The sequence below is a fragment of the Lynx canadensis genome, chromosome B3 (assembly GCF_007474595.2).
Source record: "Lynx canadensis isolate LIC74 chromosome B3, mLynCan4.pri.v2, whole genome shotgun sequence".
NCBI classification, from domain to species: Eukaryota; Metazoa; Chordata; class Mammalia; order Carnivora; family Felidae; genus Lynx; species Lynx canadensis.
In genome coordinates, this window is record NC_044308.2 from 53353149 (window position 1) to 53379669 (window position 26521).

General features: G+C 35.7%; 1 protein-coding gene across 1 annotated transcript in view; it reads right to left on the reverse strand.

The window, feature by feature from the left end:
- USP8 (ubiquitin specific peptidase 8) overlaps positions 1-26521 on the reverse strand; it is a 77686-nt gene that overhangs the window by 28701 nt on the left and 22464 nt on the right. The window contains exons 3-10 of the mRNA XM_030318205.2: positions 24934-25078; positions 18588-18673; positions 17084-17243; positions 13282-13324; positions 11025-11169; positions 6281-6443; positions 2672-2816; positions 2156-2379 (exon numbers count right to left, since the gene is read on the reverse strand). Of these exons, the coding sequence (XP_030174065.1) occupies positions 2156-2379; positions 2672-2816; positions 6281-6443; positions 11025-11169; positions 13282-13324; positions 17084-17243; positions 18588-18673; positions 24934-25078 (1111 nt within the window). The remainder of the gene's footprint in view (positions 1-2155; positions 2380-2671; positions 2817-6280; positions 6444-11024; positions 11170-13281; positions 13325-17083; positions 17244-18587; positions 18674-24933; positions 25079-26521) is intronic.

Consider the following 26521-nt stretch of genomic DNA (forward strand, 5'->3'; position numbering starts at 1 on the left):
GTACACTCAAAATGGATTGAAGATGTAGATGTAAGACCTGCAACCATAAAATTCCTAAAAGAAAACATAGGTAGTAAATTCTTGGAGACTGATCCTGGCAATATTTTTGGATCTGTCTCCTCAGCCAAGGGCAACAAAAGCAAAAATAAACAAATGGGACTCATTTATCACACTAAAAAGCTTTGCACAGTGAAGGAAACCATCAACAAAATGAAAGGCATCCTACTGAATTAGATTATATATTTGCAAATGACATATATGATAATGGGTTAATATCCAAAATATATAAAGAACTCATGTGGGTGTCTGGGTGGCTCAGTTGGTTTAGTGTCTGACTCTTGATTTCAGCACAGATTGTGATCCCAGGGTTGTGGGATTGAGCCCTGTGTCAGGTTCAATGTTGAGCGTGGAACCTGCTTGGGATTCTCTCTTTCTCTCTCTCTCCCTCCCCTGCTCACATGAACTCATGCAACTCAACATCCAACAAAACAATCTGATTTAAAAATGGGCCAAGGAAAAAAAAATTAGGAAAAAAAAAAAAAAAAAAAGGGCCAAGGACCTGATAGACATTTTTCCATAGAAGACATACAGATGGCCAAGAAAACCATGAAAAGATGCTCAACATTACTAATCATTAGGGAAATGCAAATTAAAATCACAATGAGGTATCACTTTACACCTGTCAGAATGGGTAAACTCAAAAAGAACAAAAATAGAGGGGCGCCTGGGTGGCTCAGCAGGTTGAATATCCGACTTTGGTTCAGGTCATGATCTCATGGTTCGTGAGTTCAAGCCCTGCGTTGGGCTCTGTGCTGACAGCTCAGAGCCTGGAGCCTGCTTCGGATTCTGTCTCCCTCTCTATCTGCCCCTCCCCCATTCTCTCTTTTTCTCTCCCTCAAAAATAAACATTAAAAAAAAAAAAAAGAACAAAACTAGAAAATGTTGGTAAGGATGTGATGAAAAGGAACACTGGTGCACTGTTGGGAATGTAAATTGGTGCAGCCACCAGAGAAAACAGTATGGAAATTTCTCAAAGAATTAAAAAGAGAACTACCATATGGTCTAGCAACTCCACCTTTGATAATTCCATTCATCTGAAGAAAATAAAAACACTAATTCAGGAAGATATATGAACCCTAGTTAATTACAGTATTTACAAAGCTAAGATATAGAAACAACTTGTATTCATCAACAGATGAATGAAAAACATGTGCTATCTATATAGTAATGTAATACTCAGCCATGAAAAAGGATGAAATCTTGCCATTTGTGACAAGGATGGACCGAGAGGGTATTATGCTGAGTGAAATAAGTCAGACAAAGACAAGTGCTTTATGATTTCACTTATATATATGTGTAATCTAAAAAGCAAGGCAAACAAAGCAAAACAGAAAAAGTCTCATAAATAAATAGAACAAACTTATGGTTGCCAGAGGGGAGGTGTTTGGGAAGGATGGGTGAAATAGGTGATGGAGATTAAGAGGCACAAACTTACAGTTAAGAAATGAATAAGTCACAAGAATGAAAAGTACAGCATAGACTACATTTTCTATAATATCGTAATAACTCTGAACAGTTCACAGATGGAATCTAGACTTATGGTGATCATTTCATAACGTATACAAAGGTCTAATCACTGTGTTGTACATCTAAAACTAATAGAATATTGTATGGCACCTATAATAATAACAAAGGAAATAACAACAAAAACTATGCATGTTATTTACATGTCAAATTCTAAGGAAATGGAACTACAGTATTATTTTGAAACCAATATATTGACATCACGTTATCATCTTTAAGCCAAACTATTTGGGAAAATACTATGGGTTAAATTACAATACAAGAAAACCCTGAAAATCTTCACGTTTTCTGTCATAATACAATCTTTTACTGGTACTTCCTACAGTAAACACACTGCTAGCTGACCTTGAAATCTTTTGAATTATCTATTTTATCACTGCTGTGGTAACAGGACTGAATTATAATGCAAAATCTTTATAGCCAAAAGGCACCAAAACATATAAATTCTTCTCACTGGTATTTTTCTTCCTAAAACATAAAAGCTTATAAATAAAACTTCATTTGTGTACTATGTATTTAACATAATATTAAAAAAGAGAAACAATACAGTTAAAAGAAATCAAACACATACCTGTGGAACATTCTTTACAACAGGCACTGGCTGAATTATGGGTAAAACATGAGATTTAGAAGCAGCAATTGACTCAATTGGAGTTGATATGTTCAGTGGTGCCATTCTCTCATCTTGATCATTTAAAAATTCTGTATTTTCATTTATTTCTACAGAAGGAAGTGGCATCTGGGCAGTAGGTTTAGAAGGAATTGATTCTTCCAGTGAAGGATAAGTAAAATCCACTAAAATTCCCAAAAGAATAATAGGTATGAAAGAACAGCAAACCCCATAAATAGTAGTTACATATCTCATGCATGTTACTATGTGATAAAGATAAAGTAAATGAAGTGACAACCACAACAATCTTAAAGAATTAAACATTAACTTCTAGGATGTGGACATCTTATATTTTTTACGCCTGAAAACAAACTGCTATCCAGTAGGATAACTAAACACACAACCAAGAACACTACCGTAAGAACATAAAGTTTATTTTACCAAAGCAATTTTAAACAAAAATTTTCACATACATACATGAGATAGACACCTCTTCATTCTTGCCTCGTGGGGGTGGAGTGACTTTAGCATTTGTTGTATACTGGGGATAACAAAGTAGCCAGTTGTCATAGCCTCCTTCTAAAACCAAAGGCTCATTGCGCAGGACAGTTTTGCTTTCCCACTAGGAAATAAGGAAACAGTATTTTTATTTTTCTTTCACTTAGCATAATATTTTCAAGATTAGGCAATAGTATTTTCAATATGGCAGCAGTCTCTTCATAGTAAAAAAAAAACAACACAAAAAATTGAATTTTAAAATTGCTCTTGAAGATTCATCTAAATGATAAAAAATGAGAGAATTCAAAATTCAGCATTAAATGAAACACATGGATAGATCAGGTTTTTAAAACCACACAAGTAATACATGATCTTGGAAGAAAATTGTGAAAGTATGTTCATGTATTTAAAAATCATCCATCATTTGAGCACCCAGAGATACAACTTTGACATTGTAGGATTTATTCTTACCATTTTCTATGTAGATACATACTTTAAATTTTATTTTTATGAAACAGTGAAACTTTTATGCTGCTGCTTTTCTCTTACATGAACATCTTTTACTAAGGGTCCTATCACCACCACTTGTAATGACCAGATAATATTCTATTGTATACACACATACACACACCCCAAAACTGAATCAACCAGTGGAACACTTATGGTTATCTTTCCTGTTATAAAAATGCTGAGATAAATACTGAAGATCCTGATATACGCACATACCCAATCAACTCCATTAGGGAAAAATCCCCAGAAGTGGAGTGGCTGAGCCAAGGCACATGAACATTTTAAGGCTTTTAGTATACATTCCTAATCTTTAAATGATCATTACAAATATGTACCTATATATATTTCTGCAGGGTAATTTGCTAGAACTAGAACTGCTGGATTAAAAGTTTCGTAGATGCTGCCAAATTGCCCTTCAAAAAGATGATACCAATTTATATACTTACCAACAGTTTATGAGAAAGCCTATCATAAATCTTTATAATTTTTACCAAACTGGTGGATAGAAAATGGAATCATGTTTTAATTAGCTTTTATCAGTGAAGCTGCACATCTTTTAATGTTTATTAATATTAAATGTTTATAATATTCTATGACTTAAATAATCTCATCCTTTGCCCATTTTTCAGTAGAATTTGCTATTTTCTTAGTACATAGTGAATGTACTTTGAATATTAAGAAAAATAGCTCTTTGTCATATATGTTACAATTATTTTCCTGATTGATTTTTACTTTATTTATGGAATTAAAACAGTCAAATACATTGATCTTCCTTCATGGTGTCTTGGTTTACAAGACCTACAAATGCTTTTTCCTAGTACTACTTCACTATTTCAATCAACATATTTATATCATTGACCCATCTGGAATATGGTGTGATCTAAGAAGTAAGGTAGGGGTCCCCTTTCTTTTTACCTACTGGCTAGCCAGCTGTCTCCAAACCATTCATTTTTATCCATTTTTCCCCACACTGACTTGTTAAATCATCTTTCTCATACACTAAACCTACATATATCTTAGGCTGAACTTTATGAAAGTGCCAGTATTGTACATCAAAACTAGTTGAATACTGGCAGTTTCATGTATCGATCTGTACTTGGGTATATTTCTAGATTCCCTATTTTAAAGCATGAATTGTTTTAAGGCTTTTAAGATTGTCCTCCTGAAGGGTAATGTTCCATCAACTGACCTTCCTAAGAGCAGATTAAGTTTGATTCTTACCAGCATTCATTTAGTACTATCAGTTTAATAATTTAACAAATTATAGATTATTTTTTCTTTGCTAATTTGATCAGAAAATGGCATTCACTTTTTTAACTGCATTTCTACTCGTAAAGATGATTGTTTTTATGTTTGTCTCTTGTATTTCCTCTTCTGTTCATGCCTATGTCCACTACTTATTTTACTATTTTATCTTAATTTTTTTATTTGCAAAAGTTCCTTCATATTTTAGGTGTTCTATAGTTGACTGTTGAACAACATGGGTTTGAACTGCGCCAAGTCCACTTACACACTTTTTTCTCCCCTTTGAGTTGATGGCAAAAGCCACAGGCATTTACAACTGCCCACCGATGGGACCAAATTGAAAGTGACTAGTGCAGAGGTTGTGCCTGTTGCCCAAATGAGTACCTGGGCAACCTGTTGAGGCTGTCACCAGCTGTCAGCAGCTCCCAGAAGCCCCAAACTGGACACAGCTTCAGGTCCTTGTGTGCCAGCAGAGTGGTCAGGCTGAAAGCCCTGGACTGGTGGACAGGAGGTGAGGCTGAAGTGGAGACACACCCCCCAGAGTGCAGGTCGGTGCTGCCCAGGAAGTCCAGCATTCTTCGTATTCCCTCCTCCCTGCCCTGGTCCTCCTTGGGCCTAGGACCCTCCCTGGCCAAGGGCAGAATGCTCCCCATGGTGGCTCCTGGAGGCCAGAACATTCACATGAGGCTGTGGTTGCCAATGGCCACAGGCTGGTGGTACACCTCTAGGCAGCTATACTGTGATTCAAGGGTGCTGTTGCCACCTACAGGCCTACCCAGTGGCTGCCATCGCTCAGTAGAGGTTACCAGGCTGTGGAACCCTACCATTCCAGGGCCAGGCCCACTGCTGCCACCATTCTTATCCTGGTGCTGCTTACCCACCTATATGGGGCCTTTTTCCAATAAATATACATACAGTACAGTAACTGTGATTTTAATTATGACTGAATTATGATTTCAGTAATTTTTTCATTATTTTATATAATTTTATATAATTTATAACATTTGCTTTTTTCTAGCTTACTTTATTGTAAGAATACAGTATATAATACATATAAAAATACTTTGCTAATTGACTGTTTATGTTATAAGTAAGGCTTTTGGTCAACAGTATTAGTAAAATTTGGGATAAGTCAAAAATTGTGGCAGGGTGTTGGTACCCCTAAACACTGTTATTCAAAGGCCAACTGTACTGCCCTATTTATTGCAAATATTCTATTTGTCTTCTGCAATCTAATCATATGGTATTTTTCCACAAATTTATTTTTGTCAAGTCAAATCTAACAAGCTTTTTCTCCTTAGTGACTTCTTCCTTTGCTTCTATGTTTCGTAGTCTAATTCTTTTTTATTTATTTTTAATATAATTTATTGTCAAATTGACTAACACAGTGTGTAAAGTGTGCTCTTGGTTTTTGGGGTAGATTCCTGTAGTTCATTACTTACATACAACATCCAGTGCTCATCCCAACAAGGGCCCTCCTCAATGCCCATCACCTATTCCCCGCCTCCCCCATTCCACCCTCAGTTTGTTCTCTGTATTTAAGAGTCTCTGATGGTTTGCCTTTCTCCCTCTCTGTCATAGTCTAATTCTTAAAACAAAAAAATAACACTTTTTTTAGACAGTTTATGTTCCTGGAAATTCTAATCTTATGTTATATTATCAGTTTATTATTTGATGATTCAAAACTAGTCTTTTAAATCTGCATTTAAAAAAAAATCTCCAACCAAAGCTGCTGAATCTTCTTATCCTTAAGATAAACAGCTAGTCAGTGTACCTTTCTAACAACCAAAGAAGGCTTACAATTACAGTGAACTAACAAGGAAACTTGCTAACCTTGAAAAGTGCATCTTTCAGACTCCGTAGAGTTGTTCCAAGTTGTAAATCTTTTGTTGAACTAAACCAGTCAAGAAGCACCACATATTCCACATTCCCCCTCTTCTTCCATGTGTCTTTAGAATCATCTGGGAGTTTTGCTTCAATCCAACTAGCAGTGACTCTGAAATGTATTAACATTTGTATTGGGGCAAAGTAGACAAGAAGTCTTAATATACTAATATAAGACACTGAGTTTTCTTTTAGTCTGTACCACAGTAAATTTTCAGCAACATTTCTTTCTAAAGTCAAATTGTATGTCTGGATAATAAATAATCCTAAAATGTTTAATAACTTCACCTTTGCATAACACTGGAATATGTTTTAGTAATTATTAGAAACTAAAAGAAATGGAATCAACTGTAACCCCTCACAAAAAAGGAAGCCAAAACTGCAAACAAAGAAGTCATCTGAACACCTCTCTCAGCTAAATATAAATAACTGGGGGATCACTTGGGTAACATTATTTATACTTCAGTTCTCTTATACCTATGTAGATAATTGCTAACCAAATACCAAAATGCTTATTTAACAAACACATAGAGCATTTACTATGTGCCAGATACTCTCCTAAATGCTTTATTTTCATAGAATCTCAACTGAATCCTCACAACAAATCCTATGAAGTAGGCATTACTAACCCCATTTTATAAATGGAGAAACTGGGGCACAAAAATATTAATTGACCTATCGAAGGTTACAGATGCCAAGTGAAGCCAAATTTCAAACTCAGGCAATCTTGTTCACGTCCATGCTCTTAGCTGTTCTGCTGTGCTGCCTTTTAAATCATCAACTGTGAAAAATATCAACTGTACATTAAAGCATGCTATTCATGTCTTTTGCTCACATAAAAGTTAATTTAAAAGTTACCTAAAGTCCTTAGAGTGGGCCTGCAGCACAGCCCCTCCCCCCCAAATCCTATTACATCAACTTCTCATCACTAACTACTTGCCCATTTATTCCACTCGACACCAGCCACTGCCTCCTTGTAGTTCCTGCTTATTCAGGTATACTCCTGCCTAAGGGTCTCTGCCTCTGTGCCTTTCTATCTGGAATCCTTTTCCTTCAGATAACTGCCATCACTCATTTCCTTTACCCTCTCAAAATCTGCTCAGTAATAACTTCTCCATGAAGCCTTCCTGGATTAAAATTTTAATACCTAGCCCAATGTACACACTTGATACACCCATCTCCACTGCACTTATTAAATAGCAGACATATATTTTAAGGTTTATTGTCTGTTTTGCTATCCCACCTCCCTGTTAAAATATAAGCTCCATGAAGCAAAATTTTTGTTCAATAGGTAAACCCCAGTACTTAGAACCATAGCAATCCAGCCCACAGAAAACTAGTGCTCAGTATATGAGTGCTGAATGACTGAATAAATAATACAAATTTGTTCCATCAGGTAAGAAACTCCATCTTATTCCTGGCAAAGCACTAAGCATTTTAATATTTAACTGATAATACTGGCAAGCTGGGCAGGAATGGTACACTTTTATTCATAAGTAAAATAAATGGTTTAGATTATTTAAAAGAAAAAAAAAACTTGCTCCTATATAATAATGTTGGCTACTATATCTTGTAGGAAATAAAGGAAAAGAGAAGAAATATAAAATACTGTCTCCTAATATTCTCACCTGATATATAGTGATAAGAATGAAAAAAATTGAAATATGATTTCTTTTTACTGTTAATGTTTACTTATTTATTTTTGAGAGAGACAGTGCTCAAGCAGAGGAGGGGCAGAGAGAAAGCATGAGAGAGAGAATCCCAAGCAGGTCCTGCACTGTCAGCACAGAGCCTGATTCGGGGCTTGAACTCACAAATCATGAGATCATGACCTGAGCTGAAATCAAGAGGTAAACATTTAACTAAATGAGCCACCCAGGCACCCCTGAAATGTGATATTAAGGACTATCCCTGACTCTAGGGATATATTTGCCTTTTAGTCTAAAAACTCAAGATTAGTACTCTATAAAAAACACTTCAGGAAATAATTGTGTCACTAGTATTTCCCAAACTCAGTCTTTCATGTAACATCTTTACAAGATGCTGCAATTTTGCCCTACCTTGTCTATTATTTAATAAACTTAATTATTAATTTAATTACTTAATTGAAAGTGATCCTTTACTTAAATTTAACAGGAAAATGTACAGTCCCATATACATAGAAACAACAGCATATCTAATGAATAAATGATAATCAGTAAAATACATACATCAGTAAAATTATGCTTTATTCACACAACAGAATGAACCATAACTACACCAATAATATGGAGTACAAGCAGCCAGATATATAAAAAACTATAGATTATATATTTCCTTTTATATAAAATACAAAAACAGACAAAAATAAATCTATCCTTTTTTTTTTTTTTAATTTTTTAATGTTTATTTATTTTTGAGAGAGACAGAGAAAGACAGAGCACAAGAAGGGAAGGGGCAGAGAGAGAGGAGACACAGAATCCAAAGCAGGCTCCAGGCTCCGAGCTGTCAGCACAGAGCCTGACACAGGGCTTGAACTCATGGACCATGAGATCATGACCTGAACCAAAGTCAGATGCTTAACCGACTCAGCCACCCAGGCGCCCCAAAAATAAATCTATTCTGTTAGAAGCTGGTGGTTCCCTTTGGTGGGTGGGGATATGGGTAGTAACTAACAGAGGGCATATGAAGGGATTCTGGAATGATAGTAATATTCTATTTCTGGTCAGATAAATGGGTGTACTAAATGGGTGTGTTGCTTTTGAAAATTCACTGAGCCAAATACTTAGGACAGGAGTGCTTTTGTATGTATGCTATATGGTATTAAAATGTTTAAAAAAAAATCAAAAATAAAGAATACAGTAATCACCATCAGCTAGTTGTAGATACTGTTGCCTCCAGAAAGCTCTAAGGCCTACTCTCTGGTGAGAAAGATAAGCAAATATTAAAAAGGAATGCTAGCACCAAACAGACTTCTTTTAATGACTTCAGAAAGACTGAAACAAAAGTTAAAGGGGAATAATTTTCTTGGCATGCAGTTCATCACTCTTTAATCTTCAACCTAAACTCATCATGAGTTTCATAGTAGTCAAATTTCTCGCATTTTGGGAAACACTTAAACTCAATAAAAACCCAGGCTTTCTGTTAGTACAGATTAGACCATCCAAAGATTAATACAATTTTGTCTATTCAAATCCTAGGAATACAGTGACACCCACTTGATTAGACTAAGTACTCTAGTGTCACTTTTCAACAGCATTATTTACAAAGCACCCTATTCTTCAGGTCAAACTTTATCAAGCATCAAAAAATGTGCCAAAAACTATGCAAATTTTACTGCCTAATTTATTTACTTATTTTTAAATTTTTTTAATGTTTATTTATTTTTGAAAGAGAGTGTGATCGTGTGTAAGCGGGAGAGGGGCAGAGAGAGAGGGAGACACAGAATCTGAAGTGGGCTCCAGGCTCTGAGCCTGAAGCAGAGCTCAAACACACGGACAGCAAGATCATGACCTGAGCCGAAGTCGTACACTTAACTGACTGAGCCACCCAGGCGCCCCCCTTTTTTTTACTACTTAATTTAAAAAGTATGTCTTTTCAATGCTGTTTAAGTTAATCTTAAAATGGGCCATAGATTTTAATCCAATCCCATAAACTAAGACCCAGAGAGGTTATATAATTTATTTAACACTTGAAATACTAAAAATAGCCCTGGATATGGCGGTTTAGCTCTGTCATTATGATGATAGTTTTTAATACATAATATATTCATGCAAGTAACTTTACATTATTTTATAGATTAATATCCTTATCAAAAAAGAAAAAAAAATTTTAATGAGTCCTTACTAGTGCCAGCCACTGTGGTAAGTTTGTGTATATAAAATTTCACTTAAGCTTCTCAAAACCTGAGATAGGTAATATTACTATTCCTATTTTATAGATGGATATGGGCTTAGAGAGGTTAGGTCACTGGCTAGAAGTAATGTAGCTGAGAAGAAACAATTTCGATCTGAATATAGTCTGACTTTGGAGTCTATCCATTTACTTAATCAGTTGGCGATACTGTTTTTTTTTTCCCCAAAAAAAGTATTTATGTACTCTTTTACTGCAGATAACAGGATGGATATTTATTTTTTATTTTTTTTAATTTTTAAAATTTTATTCATTTGTTTTTGAGAGAGTGAGAGTGAGCATGAGCTGGGGAGGGGCAGAGAGAGAGGAGAGAATCTCAAGCAAGCTCCAAGCTAACAGTGCAGAACCTGACATGGGGCTCGATCCCATGAATTGTGAGATCATGACCTGAGCCAAAATGAAGACCTGGATGCTTAACCAACTGAGCCAACCAGGTGCCCCACTATGGGGTATTCCTAAATAAAAAAACAATTCAATCAGTTCATGATTTTAGTCAATTTGGTGCATATACTTCACAAGCTCATAAATAAAAAAAGGAAAAATTAGTCAAAAAAAACCTTGGGAGAGAGGGCACACAAAGGCAGCTTCACTTCTCTTCCAATAAGACTACAAATGTCACAAATAGGAGAAAACACCCAAACCAAAATGGTCTTTATACCACCCTTCAGAGAAAGAGTAAAGTGTAACATTACGGAGTAACCGGAGAAGAAAGCCTACTTTATCATATTTAGCCTGGATGGTAAGTAGTAACATTTACTACTGTCTACAGTTAACCATTTTACCTAAATACACAATGACCCACCCTGGACTGATGGCTTCTTCAGGAACACTGAGAGAATTTGAAATATGGGAATCTTGATAATCCTGCATTCTTCGAGCATCCATTATAATCAAGCTGATGTTTTCATCCATCATCATTGTGTATAGCTCCTTCGCTGTGATTGCCCCTTGGAATCAAGAGAGACAATATAAGCAACAAAAAACACCTAGTTCCACGTGCTTTCTTATCACTAAACACAGGACAATAATTGCTTCTTCTAGAAGAGTGAAGTACACTAGGTGTCATATACCTGCTATCCCATCACACTACTTACTACTTTTTAAACTAACATTAAATATAATTTGTGTTTTTGACATTCATCAAGAAACTAGTTCAATGTTCCGTTTCTGAAGGCTTAAATACCAAAGCTAGCTGTTGAGGTTACAACTACATAAGGTGCTGACTGTTGCTGGTACAAAATAAAGGAAATTAATATATGTATCTCATGAAGATTTTCTTATTCTCTATTTAATAATTAAATCATTTGAAAAATGTCAACCAGAAAAAAACATCCATGGTTCAAAAATTCTTGACAGTTTCTAAATTCTTTTTAGAAAGAATTTCTAATTCTTTTAAAAAGTCTCTGATGAGGTCTTATGGGGACTATTTAAAAAACATTTAGATTTTCAAGTATTCCTAGAGTAACAAGTCAAAGGCTTGTTTTTTGTGTTCTGCATCAAGGGTTGACAAACTATGGCCACCTGTTTTTAATGGAACACAGCTGTACAAACGTGTTTACATATTGTCAATGGCTGCTGCTTTCCTGCTGTGACAGCACGAACCTCAGTGACCCCCCCAAGCCTAAAATGTTTATTCTCTAGCCCTTTAATATTTAACCAAAATAAATATTTGTTATGTTGCTATTTTCCTCTTACAGCTTCTACCATCTGAAATGAAAGATTAAAAAGCACAACAAAGTCAACTATACTTTAATCATAAAAACTTTAAAAGTAAATAAATAAATATTAAAAAGATAAAAAGCTGCTACAAGGGAGCTTAAAAATGTAAAGAACTATTTTGGCAGTGAGATGTGAGAAGAACGTAGTCACATGATCTCCTAAGCTAAAATACCCAGCTGAAAATAACCACCCTACTTCTCTAATCATCAAGATCATTTTGACAACAAAATCATCTAAACAAGTTGGGAACAAACCACTTAGGGAAATAACACCTAAGCAGAATGAGATACAAAAAACATAGATAAAAACAAATCTTGGAATGAATTAATAACATCTTTTAGGAAGGTATCTTATTTTTTAAATTGTTGTATGATAATACTTTAAATAGAAAATTTATTTTAGTGTTACATACAATTAATAATTAAATCTTTTCTGAGAAAGGAAAATTTAGGCAACTGTCTGAGTCCTGTTGTATAGGTCACATACGTGTAATTGGAACATCAACACCACCTATGGATAATATCCAAATTACTGGTGTAGATATTTTTGAGGAGAGTGAAGATTTTAAAAAAATTTTTTTTTTTTCAACGTTTATTTATTTTTGGGACAGAGAGAGACAGAGCATGAACGGGGGAGGGGCAGAGAGAGAGGGAGACACAGAATCGGAAACAGGCTCCAGGCTCTGAGCCATCAGCCCAGAGCCCGACGCGGGGCTCGAACTCACGAACCGCGAGATCGTGACCTGGCTGAAGTCGGACGCTTAACCGACTGCGCCACCCAGGTGCCCCGAGGAGAGTGAAGATTTTAAATAATTAGGTCTACAAACTAGAACCGTAAGTCATAATAGCTAATACACAAATCCTCATATCACGTTACTAAGAGTTTCAAATATATTAACTCATTCAATCCTCACAGTAAATCTATAAAATCGGTATTAATATTACCCTCACTTTACAGATGGGGAAATTAAGGTAGAGATTAAATAACATGCTCAAGATCACATGGAAATTCAGGAGGGGCCAGCAAAATCCAGGTAGTCTGACTTCAGAGAGTCTATGCTCTTAACTGCTATGCTAAACTACATCTTGAAAAAAAAAAAGAATGAAAAGTATAAACTATGGTTTTGATGTTTTTAATTACATATTACCATAAATATTCCCCATGATATATACGGAATATAAACACATTTTCAATATAATTGCATAGGCTAAGAAAAATGATAAAGCTTACATACAAATTAGACACAACGTTAAGATCTCATTGTGTAAAATCTGAAGCTTATTTTGATTAAAAGAAGATCTCAATAACCTAAAAGGACTCCCTCTTTCTGTCACACTTACCTTTCTCTGTGGTCTCATTTTTGTCACTCTTTTCACCATTTATCTATTTCACAGGAAAAAAAAGTTTCAACTTTAATAGAAGTAAAAATTTTCATAGAAACATAAAGTTCAACTCTATTACATCATTGAAACTGAAAGCCTAGAAAATGAAGCATGTGGAGTACTGGCATTTTATTAAAATACAGATGAACAATAATGGCTTCCCCACGGTATCTGGCAATAGATAACAGCTAAAATAACCAGCAGCACATCAGAATCATTTAACACTTCCTTGAAATTTTCTTCAGTTAATGACTAAATATAATGTAAAAGCACAGACTGTTACAGAAATTTAATATTTAATTTAATGAGAGAATACTTCTTGCAATGAAATAAAAATTCTGGCAATTCCCTTCAGAGTTCTCTTTATATAATGAAAGGAAGATGAAGTAATATAAGGTTTTACAAATTTGTATTTTCTAACCAAGACAACATATGGTAATTCTGTCAGGTACTAACTCATTTTATAGATGGGAAAACCAATGACCTACCTGAGCCTACTGATCCATTTTATTTAGCATTACTAAGATTAAAAAAGAAATGTATATTACGTGCTTCCTAATATTATACACTATGAAGTACACAGTATCACCTACTAAGCATTCTTGCCAAAACAAAAACTGAACCTGAATCCTATTAAGCTGCTAGGCTGAACTTTCAGCCTACAAGAAACATGGAAGATAGAAGTAGAAATTAAATAATACAAGGAGGAAACAATCGGATAAATCCCGAATGTGGTTGGTTCATTTCAAAGAACTGATCTAGTATTAAAAAGCCAAAGGCATGAAACAAAAAAAATTAAAGGGGAACTCAAGCAGAGAGTATTACAGAGACTTAAATTTAAGAGACATAACAACCAAAAGACTGTAAGTGGACCTCATCCGGATCCTAATTCAAACAAATCAACTCTGCAGTATCACTATGAGATAGTGGGTAAATGTGGATATAGGCTGGATATTACATCAGGGAATTACTATTAATCTTGTGAGATGGAAAAGTAGCATTGTCATTATTGAGAAAATGTCCCTTTCTTTGAGATGCATACTGAAATATTTAGGGGCAAAATGGTATGTTATCTGCAACTTCCTTTGAAATAATACAGCAAACGAAAAGGGGAGAGGTACAGATACAAAATGTGACAAAAAAAAATGTGACAAATGTTGACTATTGCAAATGGGTAACAGTGTTTAATTGTGGTTTTTTCCCAATATAAAAAGGCTAAACAAAAATAAAAGTAACAAAAAAGTAGTTGGCCCTCCTGTTGGAAAGGCAACAAAATGAAAAGATTAAAATATCATTTCACATAGTTCTTTGAAGTCTTGTATTTATCTATATCAGCCATTTAACCTATATCTCCCTAAGATAGTGTTATTTAGCTTATATTATGAGTTCCTAAAATCAACAAACCACTAGTTCTTCATTTCTTTTTACACAGTGCTTAGTATAAGGTCAAATATTTAAATGTTTTTTAATGTTTATTTATTTATTATTATTTATTTATTTTGAGAGAGACAGAGTGCAGGCAGGTGAGGGGCAGAGACAGAGGAAGAAAGAGAATCCCAAGTAGGCTCCATGCTGTCAGCATGGATGAGCCCAATGCAGGGCTTGATCCCACAAACCCATGAGATCATGACCAGAGCTGAAATCAAGAGTCAGGAGCTTAACCAAGTGAACCACCCAAGCACCCTCAACATCTATTTCTTAATGAAACCAATGATGATTCACACACAAATGATAGCTGAAAGCTACAAAATGCTTAAGAAAAAGTAAAGCAGAAATCCTTCCCTGAATTTCAACAGAGTTTAAGAAATTATATTTTAGGGGAGAAGATATTTGCAAACGACATATCAGATAAAGAGTTAGTATCCAAAATCTATAAAGATCTTATCAAGGGGCGCCTGGGTGGCGCAGTCGGTTAAGCGTCCGACTTCAGCCAGGTTACGATCTCGCGGTCCGTGAGTTCGAGCCCCGCGTCAGGCTCTGGGCTGATGGCTCAGAGCCTGGAGCCTGTTTCCGATTCTGTGTCTCCCTCTCTCTCTGCCCCTCCCCCGTTCATGCTCTGTCTCTCTCTGTCCCAAAAATAAATAAACGTTGAAAAAAAAAAATTTTAAAAATAAAAAAATAAAAAAAAAAAGATCTTATCAAACTCAACACCCAAACAAATAATCTAGTGAAGAAATGGGCAAAAGACATGAACAGACACGTCTCCAAAGAAGACAACCAGATGGCCAACCGACACATGAAAAAATGTTCAACATCACTCATCATCACGGAAATACAAATCAAAACCACAGTGAGATACCACCTCACACCTGTCAGAATGGCTAACATTCACAACTCAGGCAACAATGGATGTTGGGGAGGATGTGGAGAGAGAGGATCTCTTTTGCACTGCTGGTGGGAATACAAACTGGTGCAGCTACTCTGGAAAACAGTATGGAGGTTCCTCAAAAAACTAAAAATAGAACTACCTTACAACCTGGCAATTGCACTACTAGGTATTTATCCAAGGGATACAGGTATGCTGTTTCGAAGGGATACATGCACCCCAATGTTTATAGCAGCACTATCAACAATAGCCAAAGTATGGAAAGAGCCCAAATGTCCATCGACAGACAAATGGATAAAGAAGATGTGGTGTATATGTATACAATGGAGCAATCAAAAAGAATGAAATGTTGCCATCTGCAACTATGTGGACGGAACTAGAGGGTATTATGCTATGAGAAATTAGAGAAAGACAAATATCATATGACTTCACTCATATAAGGAATTTAGATACAAAACAGATGAACATAAGGGAAGGGAAGAAAAATAACATAAAAACAGGGAGGGGGACAAAACATAAGAGACTCTTAAATATGGAGAACAGAGGGTTGCTGGAGGGGGGAAGGGCTAAATGTGTAAGGGCATTAAGGAGTCCACTCCTGAAATCATTGTTGCACTATATGCTAATTAACTTGGATATAAATTAAATAATAAATAATCTCAAAAAATTTTTTTTCTAAGAATTAACTATAGATAATGTATGGTGACTAGAATATAGTAACTCCTCAATAAATGTCAGTTGAGCCCCCCCCCCAAAAAAAGAAATTATATTTTAGGAAGAATTGTTCCTCAGAAGGTGAAGGAAGGAGATATAGTAGACAGTGGTAGCTGGCAGGTACAGACTGAGTCACTGATGGTTCTTGGCAAACAAATGATGTAGCTAGATTTCAAGGAGCTGCTGAATAAAATGAAACAGAAGAGGAAAGGGAAATGGGCAGAAAGGAAGAAAAAGCAAAGGGAAGAGTATGAGACCCTAGAAATAGATAAAAGGTTAGGCACCAAATTAGTACACCAAATCCTTTTCAATGCAAATTACATTTATTAGAAAGAAGAAACCTTAAAAATCATCTATTTCAAGATCTTCACTTGGCAGTAAGGAAATGAAGTCCCAGAACGGTTAAGCAAGACCTGACATGGGACTGGAACTCAGATATACTAAATCACAGCTTTAATGCTCTTTCTACTACTGTAATCAAGTTAACAGTGACTGCAAAAAAACTAATTAATGCACAGAACACAGTTCTATGGAAGCTCCAAGAGAAACCTGGGATCAAATGAAGCTAGAATATTTAACTCAATTTCTAATAAAAAACACATTAAATTTTACCCTTGTTGTCTCAAAGTACATTGTTGTTGTATCTCAACTCACCTTAAGCAAATCATCTGAAAAAAAGGAACCAGTCTTTTTTAACATCACAGAATAAATTTGAAATACCTTTTGGGTTTTGTCTCTGGAATCCATTACATTTTCCAAGGAACTTTTATTTGATGTACCACCATCCTCTCTTCCTGCTTCTTGCCTTTTCTGTTTCTGCAGCTGCTCCTCCTGTCTGTCCTTTTCTTCAAGTTTTTTTCGAACCTCAGCTTCCTCATATCTAGTTGAGAAAACAAGTCAAGGTGTCTTTTATTGGCATGATCATGAAAAGTAAAGGACTTCCAGTTCCATAAAATTGGTACCCTACCTTAGGATATTTTATGGCAGCATACTTTCTCCCTCCAACTGAAATTTGATTCTGCCAGTGTTCTGTTACAAACCACAAATCATAAATTTGCCCTCTGTAGACTTATTTCAAATTGCCAAATATCCTGAAAAGAAACACTATGATCTCAAGTTAAAGTTGTTTAATGTTTTTTGTTCTTTCCTTACACTAATTTCAACCTTTCCACTGAATTTCACATCTGCTGCAATTTCTTTTACAAAGGACTTAAAATCCTAAAATTAACTCTAAAGACTCATTTACTTATAAAGTAGTTCAAAATATAAAAAAGACAATAAAGAAGTGAGAAAATGGCCCTAATGCCCAAAAGATAAAAGAATAAAGAATATTACTGTTGATAACAGTACAAGTAGGGAAAAACTTAGTAAATCCAAGAGAAACAGTCAATAGGGGTAACTCAAAGATTAGGAGAAATTCTACTCTACTTATTAGTTCATTAACTGGCTAAAGGAGGAAGAGAATAGTGATTCCAACTTTTATCAACCATCTTAACATATTCCAGCTCCAAGATTAGTAATTTCTGGGAAGGATGAAGGGAATACATTAATTCAAAAAGATAATTTCTAAGTAGACTATGATGTATATAATTAGACTAGTTAATTGATCCAAGTGTGAAAAATCATTAAGAAAAATCGTTCCTCTTTTATTTCATTATTCAAAGAATGACTAACCAAAATAAATAAAAATAAAAAAACAAAGAATTATTAATAACTAAATATTCAAACATACTGTTTTTAATTTCTAATTACTTTCTAAGTCTGATAAGGCACTCATGACAAATATTAGAATTAGATTTGTTTTTAAACATACATAATTTTTGCAAACTATGCAGTTCAAAACTAACCACAAATACTTCATTTCCCTAAGACCAATGTCCAGTAGCACATTATAACCTGGGGAATATGAGGAATTATATTTTTTTCAAGAATCCTGCCAGAGAGTTAGAAAAAATTGGACCTGAGCTCCCATCTACTCTACCAATGCTTACCTTAAGAATCTATCATTCTACATATTTTTAGATTTTCAGTAAAAAATATGAATGATAACACATGAACACAATAAAGGCATTAATATGGCAAAAGATTCTCATTTTTGTGTTCCAGTTAACGTAAGATTTATTGCTAGGAACTGGGATTCATATGCATGGTCAGACAAGTTCTAAATATTATTTTTATCTTCTAAATATATGTTCTTTTAAAGATTTTATAATAATGTTTGTACCTGAGTTTAAGGCTTTCAGAGAGTCTTTCGGCTTCTTCAATAGCTTTTTTGATGTTTGCAAGTCCAAGTATTGAATGAAAGTAGTCCTAAAATTATAAGAAAACCATCCCATAATTTTAGTACTGGCCATTGTACACAGCACTAATGCTAAAAATGTTAAAATCATGGTGCTATGTAAAAGAAAGGTTGGATGAAAACATTATGATTGAATGAAGTATTTTTTTAAACTTTTAACCTACATAAACACAACTTATTTTCTAAATGTTCCAAAGTATCTCTTCATATCAATAGTATGCTAAAAAAAACTAATAGGTAATAATTTTATTTATTTGGGAGACACCTTTAAGAAGTATAAATACTATTCTTACTATTTATGAATAAGTGCCAAAAAGCAAAGCTTTCAGGAGCAAAATACATATTTCCTTTTGTAAATATGTTAGTTTTTTTTCTCTAGTCTGAGAAGCAGTAAATTGTATATTGACATGGGATTTATTTTGTTTTACTTGTTTTATACTGAGATGTTTTGGGGCTTCCACCTTTATTTTATAATAGTGACCCACCTCTCAAGTGGAGTCAAACATTTGATATAAAACAAGTTTCACATCCAAGGAAACCTTGAATGAAAATCAAATGGTAGAAATAAATCATTAATAATACACTCTTCTTTAAACACACACACACACACACAACTTGTTTGGCACATAATTTACTAACAAGCATAATAAAGTTAAGAAAAATTGTAGTAGTGTGTCCTCCCTAAGGAATATAAGGAAAAAAAGCCCTCAAGGCAACCTGGCTATAAGCATACATGACATCCCTCACAACCTTGTAACACAAGACCACTTAATCAGACTACATGTTTGTGTGTTACCATATATGGAAGACAAAGAAATAAAAAATATATAAAAAAACTATGCCACATGACGTTCAGGGCTCAGTTCTTCGGGTATGATCTCAAATGAGCCATTGCCGGCATGAATAAAGCTGCTTCCTAAACAGAAAAGCCTCGGTGTCACAACTCTCTGTGCAAGAATCCTGCTACAAGATCACTTCTCTAAGAAGTCACTCACTGAATCCTGCAGTCAGAGATATCTTCAAATCAAGGTTGGTTTGACATGACAATAGCATAGTGAGACTCAGCTAACTGATTTTTGGATCTAATTAGCTACAACCTGTCAATGTGACTGTGCAAATAGAGCCTAGTAGCACAGTTCATCACAAATGATATAGTAATAAAACATAAAAAGATCCAAGGGAGTGCCTGGGTGGCTCAGTCAGTTAAGCATCAAACTTAAGCTCACTTGCTTAAGCTTCTGACTCTTGATTTTGCCTCAGGTCATGACCTCACCCATCTCGCCATTCATGAGTCAAGCCCTGTGGAGGGCTCTATGCAGACAGTGTGGAGCCTGCTTGGGATCCTCTGTCCCTGCCCCTCTCCCATTTTCTCTCTCTCTCTCTCTCAAAAATAAACTTAAAACCTATAGCTATCATATATCTATTTAGCCTAAAAGAAGATCATGTTTGGGGGTACCTGGCTGGCTCAGTTGATAGAGCATGAGACTCTTCTCAGGGGCAGGGTTATGAATCTGAGCCCCATGTTGGGTGTAGAGATTACTTAAAATAAATAAATAAGTAGGTAATGTTTCAGTTAGGCTTATTCTTCTAAATAAAGACTAAATAAATTAAAAGGATCCTTCCCTATATAATTTCAATAAAAGTTTAGTTGTTTTCAATACTGTATCAACTGAAAATTACAGTGGAAACTGTAATTACTTCAGTGCCACAATGTCCAGACTTTAGATGCAATATTCTCCTAACAGAAAACAAAATTTAGTCATTACTGTAAGGTTTCTCTCATAAAAATAAAACACAAAAACAAAAAATACCATGACTTGTTGTATTAATTTTTTGACATGCATTTATTAAAAAGCCAGCATAAGCCCAGCCTAACACTGTTTAAATGCTGAAAATGTTGTGTTTAGGCATACCTGTTACAAATTTCCAGAAGACCCTTCCCTAATATTAGTAAGGTTTCTTGTCAATAATTCTCTCTTTCCGTGCTCTTAAAGGATCACAGTTAAAGCAAGTATGAATATTTTCAAGTTTTCAATATTGACAATTGGCAAAATAAAAAAATAACATCCAATTCTTACACAACTAAAAATGTTTGCTTCTCAGGTTAAGCCAAGGAAAACTTTCTTACTCCTGAACATGCAAATTCAAACAACTTGGGGTGCCTGGTGGCTCAGTCGGTTCTTGATTTTGGCTCAGGTCATGATCCCAGGGACATGGGATCGAGCCCTACATCAGGCTCTGTGCTGAGAGTGTGAAGTGCTTAATATTCGCTTTCTCTCTCTCTGCTCCTGTCCTGCTTCATGTTCTCTCTCTCAAAAAAATAAAAAAATTAAAAAAATTAAAAAATCAAACAAATCTCACGATTTCCCAAACAAAAAAGTTTGCCTATAATATTTAGGAATAATCAACAATAATGCCATACAGACTTAAAAATTTAATTGATTTGATCTAGACTTTGCTACACTAATATTTTCAGTATCATTAGTCTTCCACCCCCTTTTCAGATAACCCTGAAAACATTCTTCATAAACTGTTTTCAACGAGTAAGAAATATGTCTTCTGCTAGTGAGCTTGTAAAGTTAATGTCTTATCTAAATCTGAAATATTCCCTCATGTACAAGAGTGAAAGATATAAGTTTCTGAAGAAGACTGGTGACACTACATTCTGTCACAACCTGATTTAAAGGGTAAAACCCAGAAAATATCTAGCTAACAAATTAAAAAAAAAATCTTTTTAATGTTTTAGAGAGAGAGAGAGAGAGAGAGCAAGCACGCGAGTGAGAGAGTGCGAGTGGGGGTGGGGCAGAAAGACAAGGAGACACAGAATCCAAAGCAGGCTCTAGGCTCTGAGCTCTCAGCACAGAGCCCGATGCGGGGCTTGCACTCGAACCATGTGATCATGACCTGAGCCAAAGCTGGACACTCAACTGACTGAGCCACCCATGCGCCCCATCTAGTTAGTAAATTTGACTTTTCACATACTTGGCGTGCACTGGAGATGCTGGGCTAAATAAAATAAAACGAAAAACAGTTCTAAGGCAGAAGCAGATGTGTACCCTGGACAGAGCAAATGAACAACTGCAGTATATAAGATAACAGCCAGGGTTACCTGAGCCTTTGCAGGGAACTTCCTAAGCTGAACAACTCCTGCCACTTTCAACTACTCCCTTTGGAAATGCAATAGATACTCTGTGGAAATGGAAAAAATTTATCGATTAAACTGCACTCCTAACCTTCTCAAGTTAAAAAGTAGTAGCAGCAAAAACACTACCAATCTTCTCAAAGGATAAAAGTAACTACTAACTTAGAAAAATACAGCGAGGCACCTGGGTGGCTCAGTCGGTTAAACGTCTGACTTTGGCACAGATCATGATCTCACGGCTTGTGGGATTGGGCCCCACATTGGGCTCTGTGCTGACAGCTCAGAGCCTGGAGCCTGCTTCAGATTCTGTGTCTCCCTCTCTCTCTCTGCCCCTACCCTGCTCATGCTCTCTTTCTCTCAAAAATACACATTAAAAAAATTTTTTTTTAAAAAAGAAAAATACAGTAAAAAGTAAACATAAAAACCTGGCCCTCCTACAACAGACAAAATGGCAGACACCAAAACTACCAAGTTATCCAAAACTGCAACCCTTTCAAAGTATTTACTTTACTAATAAACACTTCTACACTTCTTTTTAAAGCAATTCCATTTTTGGGGTACCTGGGTGGCTCAGTTGGTTGAGTGTCTGACTTCAGCTCAGGTCATGATTTCATGGTTCATGAGTTCGAGTCCCGCGTTGGGCTCTATGCTGACAGCTCAGAGCCTGGAGCCTGCTTCAGATTCTGTGTCTCCCTCTCTCTCTGCCCCTAACCTGCTCGCGCTCTGTCTCTCTCTCAAAATAACCATTAAAAAAAATTAAAACATAAAATAAAGTGATTCCACTTTAATAGATACTGTAAAAACCATCAAAGAACATGCAGAAACATGTTTGAATTTGGGAAGGCCAAACCTTACCTGCAGACAGACATGCCCAAGAATGTTCTAAGGCAGGACCAATCTAGCCATCTGTGGACAGGAGGATTCATCTCCAAATGCAAGGGGCCACCTTTCCAAGGCTACATCTAAATCCCTGTAACTATTATTAACATGACTTTGCTGGTGAGAAGAAATACCAGCAATGATTTACCACAATTTTTTTAAGTGTATTTATTTATAATTTCTACACCCAATGTAGGGCTCCAACTCACAATCCTGAGAACAGGAGTCTCATGCTCTACCGACTTAGCCAGCCAGGTACCCCTATTACTATTAAATCAAACGTTAAAGTCATCCCTTAACCCACTTAACCAAAAGAAATTATACTGGTGACACTACTCTGGAAAAAAAGTTATTTCAAAGAATATGAGAACTCTTTTTTTTTTTTTTGTACTTCTGTAAGTCAATTTAAACAAGGCAAGCCAATTCTACCACCAGTGAACAAAATAAAATCTCAACACTAATTCAAGAATGGCTTCTCCACCAGGTAAGAAACCCATAAGCAGTATTTGACTACTATTGTCTGGCAGCAAGATTATTACTAAGTAAAGGTGGAACCACCAAAACAATATTCCTACAATTTCATTAGTGTCTATGTTCTTCTTTTGCCTATTTCTGGTGCAACTGAAACGCAACCATTTTCTCTAGCAACATTTATCCTAGTCATTAATTCTTTTTAATCATTTACACCTCTCCTACCCTGCTTCCCTAACTCCCCATGGCTTCAGCAAAGTGGAAGAAAGGTACCTGTTCAAAGGATTAAAAGAAAAAGTAATAATAATAACACTGATAATAAAAAATAAAAATGGAAGTAATCAGTATTAACTGAACCCTAACATAACTACAATGCCATTCAAATATAAAAAGCTGTCACATAAAAACAAGGGACTGACTAATCACTTGTTGAATGAAACAGGAAGATGTGGTGTGTAGGTATGTGTACACACACACTGGAGTATTACACAGCTGTAAAAAGGATGACTGTGTAATGTATGACAACATGGATGGACCTAGAGGGTATTATACTAAATGAAACAGATTGAGAAAGACAAATGTGGAATCTAAAAAAGTACAAATGAATAAACAAACAAAAAGTAGAATCATACCTGTAAACACAGAGAACTGATGGTTGCCAGAGGGAAGGGGGGTGGGGAGATAGGGAAAATGGGTGAAGGAGAATGGGAAACAGGCTTCCAGTTATGGAATGGTTAAGTTATGGGAATAAAAGGCACAGCATAGAGAATGTAGTCAATGATACTGCAATAGTTCTGTATGGTGAGAGATGGTAGCTACACTTGTGGTGAATACAGCATAACACATAGCTGCCGAATTACTATGCTGTACACTGAAACTAATCTAACATTGTGGGTCAACTACACTCAAATAAAAAAGTTAAAAAACAACAAAACACACACACACAAAATAAGTGACTAAACCTCGAACCCTGAGAAAGTACAGCTGCAGTCACATTTTTATTTTAATGTTTATTTATTTTTGAGAAAGACAGAGAGACAGAGCTTGAGTGGGGGAGGGGCAAAAAGGGAGGGAGGCCCAGAATCTGAAGCAAGCTCCAGGTTCTGAGTTGTCAGCACAGAGCCTGATGCGGGGCTCAAACTCATGAACTGCAAATCATGACCTGAGCCAAAGTGGGACGCTTAATCCACTGAGCCACCCAGGCACCCCACAATTTTCTTATTTAATGCATGAGTAAACTGAATCCTTCCACTTGACTTGGCGATCATTTAGTTGAGAGGAAAACTGATTATGTGTCTGTATGCTGCTATAAACTTGTATTAATCCAGGCACCTGGGTGGTTCAGTGGGTTAAGCATATGACTTCAGCTCAGGTCATGATCTCATGGTCAGTTTGAACCCCACATAGGGCTCTGTGCTGACAGCTCAGACCCTGGAGCCTGTTTCAGATTCTGTGTCTCCCTCTCTCTCTGCCCCACCCCTGCTGACTTGCACATGTGTGCGTGCATTCTCTCTCTCAAAAATAGAACATTAAAAAAAAACTTGTATTAATCCAAGACAAATTAGGTATGTGTATATAGTGTGAGTGTATCCACATTTATACACATATAACTTTGCAAATAATCAAACTAAATCTGCTTTTTCTATCTGCAAAGGAGTTTGAACATGCTGCTGAATAATGTGATCTAAATTTCAGTATTAGTTAAAACTCTTAGAAGAAATCGATAGCTCTGCTGCGTAAAAATAACTTAGCAAATAAGAATGCAGAAATAAAAGGTACCTGCTGTTGCTTGAAATCAGGCCTTTTTTTGATAAGATTATAAACAGTCACATATTTCATATATAGTACATAGGCCCTTTCCTCATCACGATCTAATCTGCTTTCTTCTGCTGTCTTGAAGATCTTCAGGGCACTCTGTACATAACTTCAATTAGAGAAAAAAAAATAATTAAAACACTTGACACGTTGGCAGGGGGCAGGGCGAGTCATGTTTAAGGTCTACAGAGTATTTTGATAACATGAATTTCATAATGTAGATTGCATTGCTTCATAACTGGTACAAAGTTAGATATATGTTAGGATACAACCTGAAAATTCCCCTAGCCTACAAATAAATACTTCTGTTTCCTAATAGTTGTTTATATTCCATCAAGCTATTCAAAATGCATTAAGCCTAGTTTTAAAAGATCTGCTAATAGATAATCCTGAGGCAAGTGTTCCTTGGGCAGCCATGTAATAGTCATACTCTGATTAAAGAACAAAACTCCATACCATTTTTACTGAAGAAAGGCAAAATCTTTATTACTTTAATGTTAAAATACTTTTCAGTTTTCTTCATCCCTTTCTAACTATGTTGTAAAAATTTCCCCACCTAAAAATCCAAAAAAAAAAAAAAAAAAAAAAGGGACAGGGAAGGGGACGTGATTCAATCTTTTCAGCTGGTTAAAGTTTTCTACAAAATGGCTGAACTGCACTCATTCACTGGTCCTCGTGGAAAAGAGATTTAAAATCTAAAAATAAGGCATTTTAAAATTCCACTTCAGTAAAATATTTAAAGATTCTGTGGCCTTCATTATAAGGCCATTTGCCTGGTTAACAGTCTTTAGAAAGCAAATTAATAAAATAGGCATTTCTGCAAGAGAAATGCAATCACTTAGGACTAAAGTTCTGGCAATCCAATTATAGTGTCAATGCTTATATATAATGCTCTTTATTGGCAACTTATTTATGCAAAGCAGTGCTTCTTGTTTTTCTATATTTTTCAAACTGCTCCACAACTGCAAACATGGATTAATGATGAAATTGGTCAGGCCAAGAACACCACACAAAGGAACAGGGCCAAAATGATATTTAGGACCAAAGACAGTCCTATACAAGGACCAGTTTAGTCAGTGTGTATGCCCTGCCTAGCATGGCATCACAGTCCTAGGACAGAAGTAAATCAAACCAAAGCTAGAAAGGAGAAGAGCTTAGGAGTAGGTGCAACAGTGCTTGGGTTTTCTTTAAACTTTCACTGAGGCATGTACATTTCACCGGCTTATATGTAGCAGATCAAGGTGAGAAGGCTGCAGTGCTGCTGTGAGTCCAGTGAAACAACCAAAAATCCTAAAAGGATTCTAGCATTTTTTAGAATAGTGCTGTGACACAGCAAGAACATGAGTTTGTGGTTCTATACTTAGGGAGTCCTTCTGACATATCACTTCCTATGGGACCAGGGTGGTCCCAGAGCTAACCTAGACACTGTCAGAATGAAACTGATCTATCTTAGGATTAGGTAAAGATTTCTGAGAAAGCTTCACGGTGGCTTTATCTTTCCCATTGTTTCCTATTTGAAAGTGATTCAACAGAAGTTAAAGAGCTGCTTTCT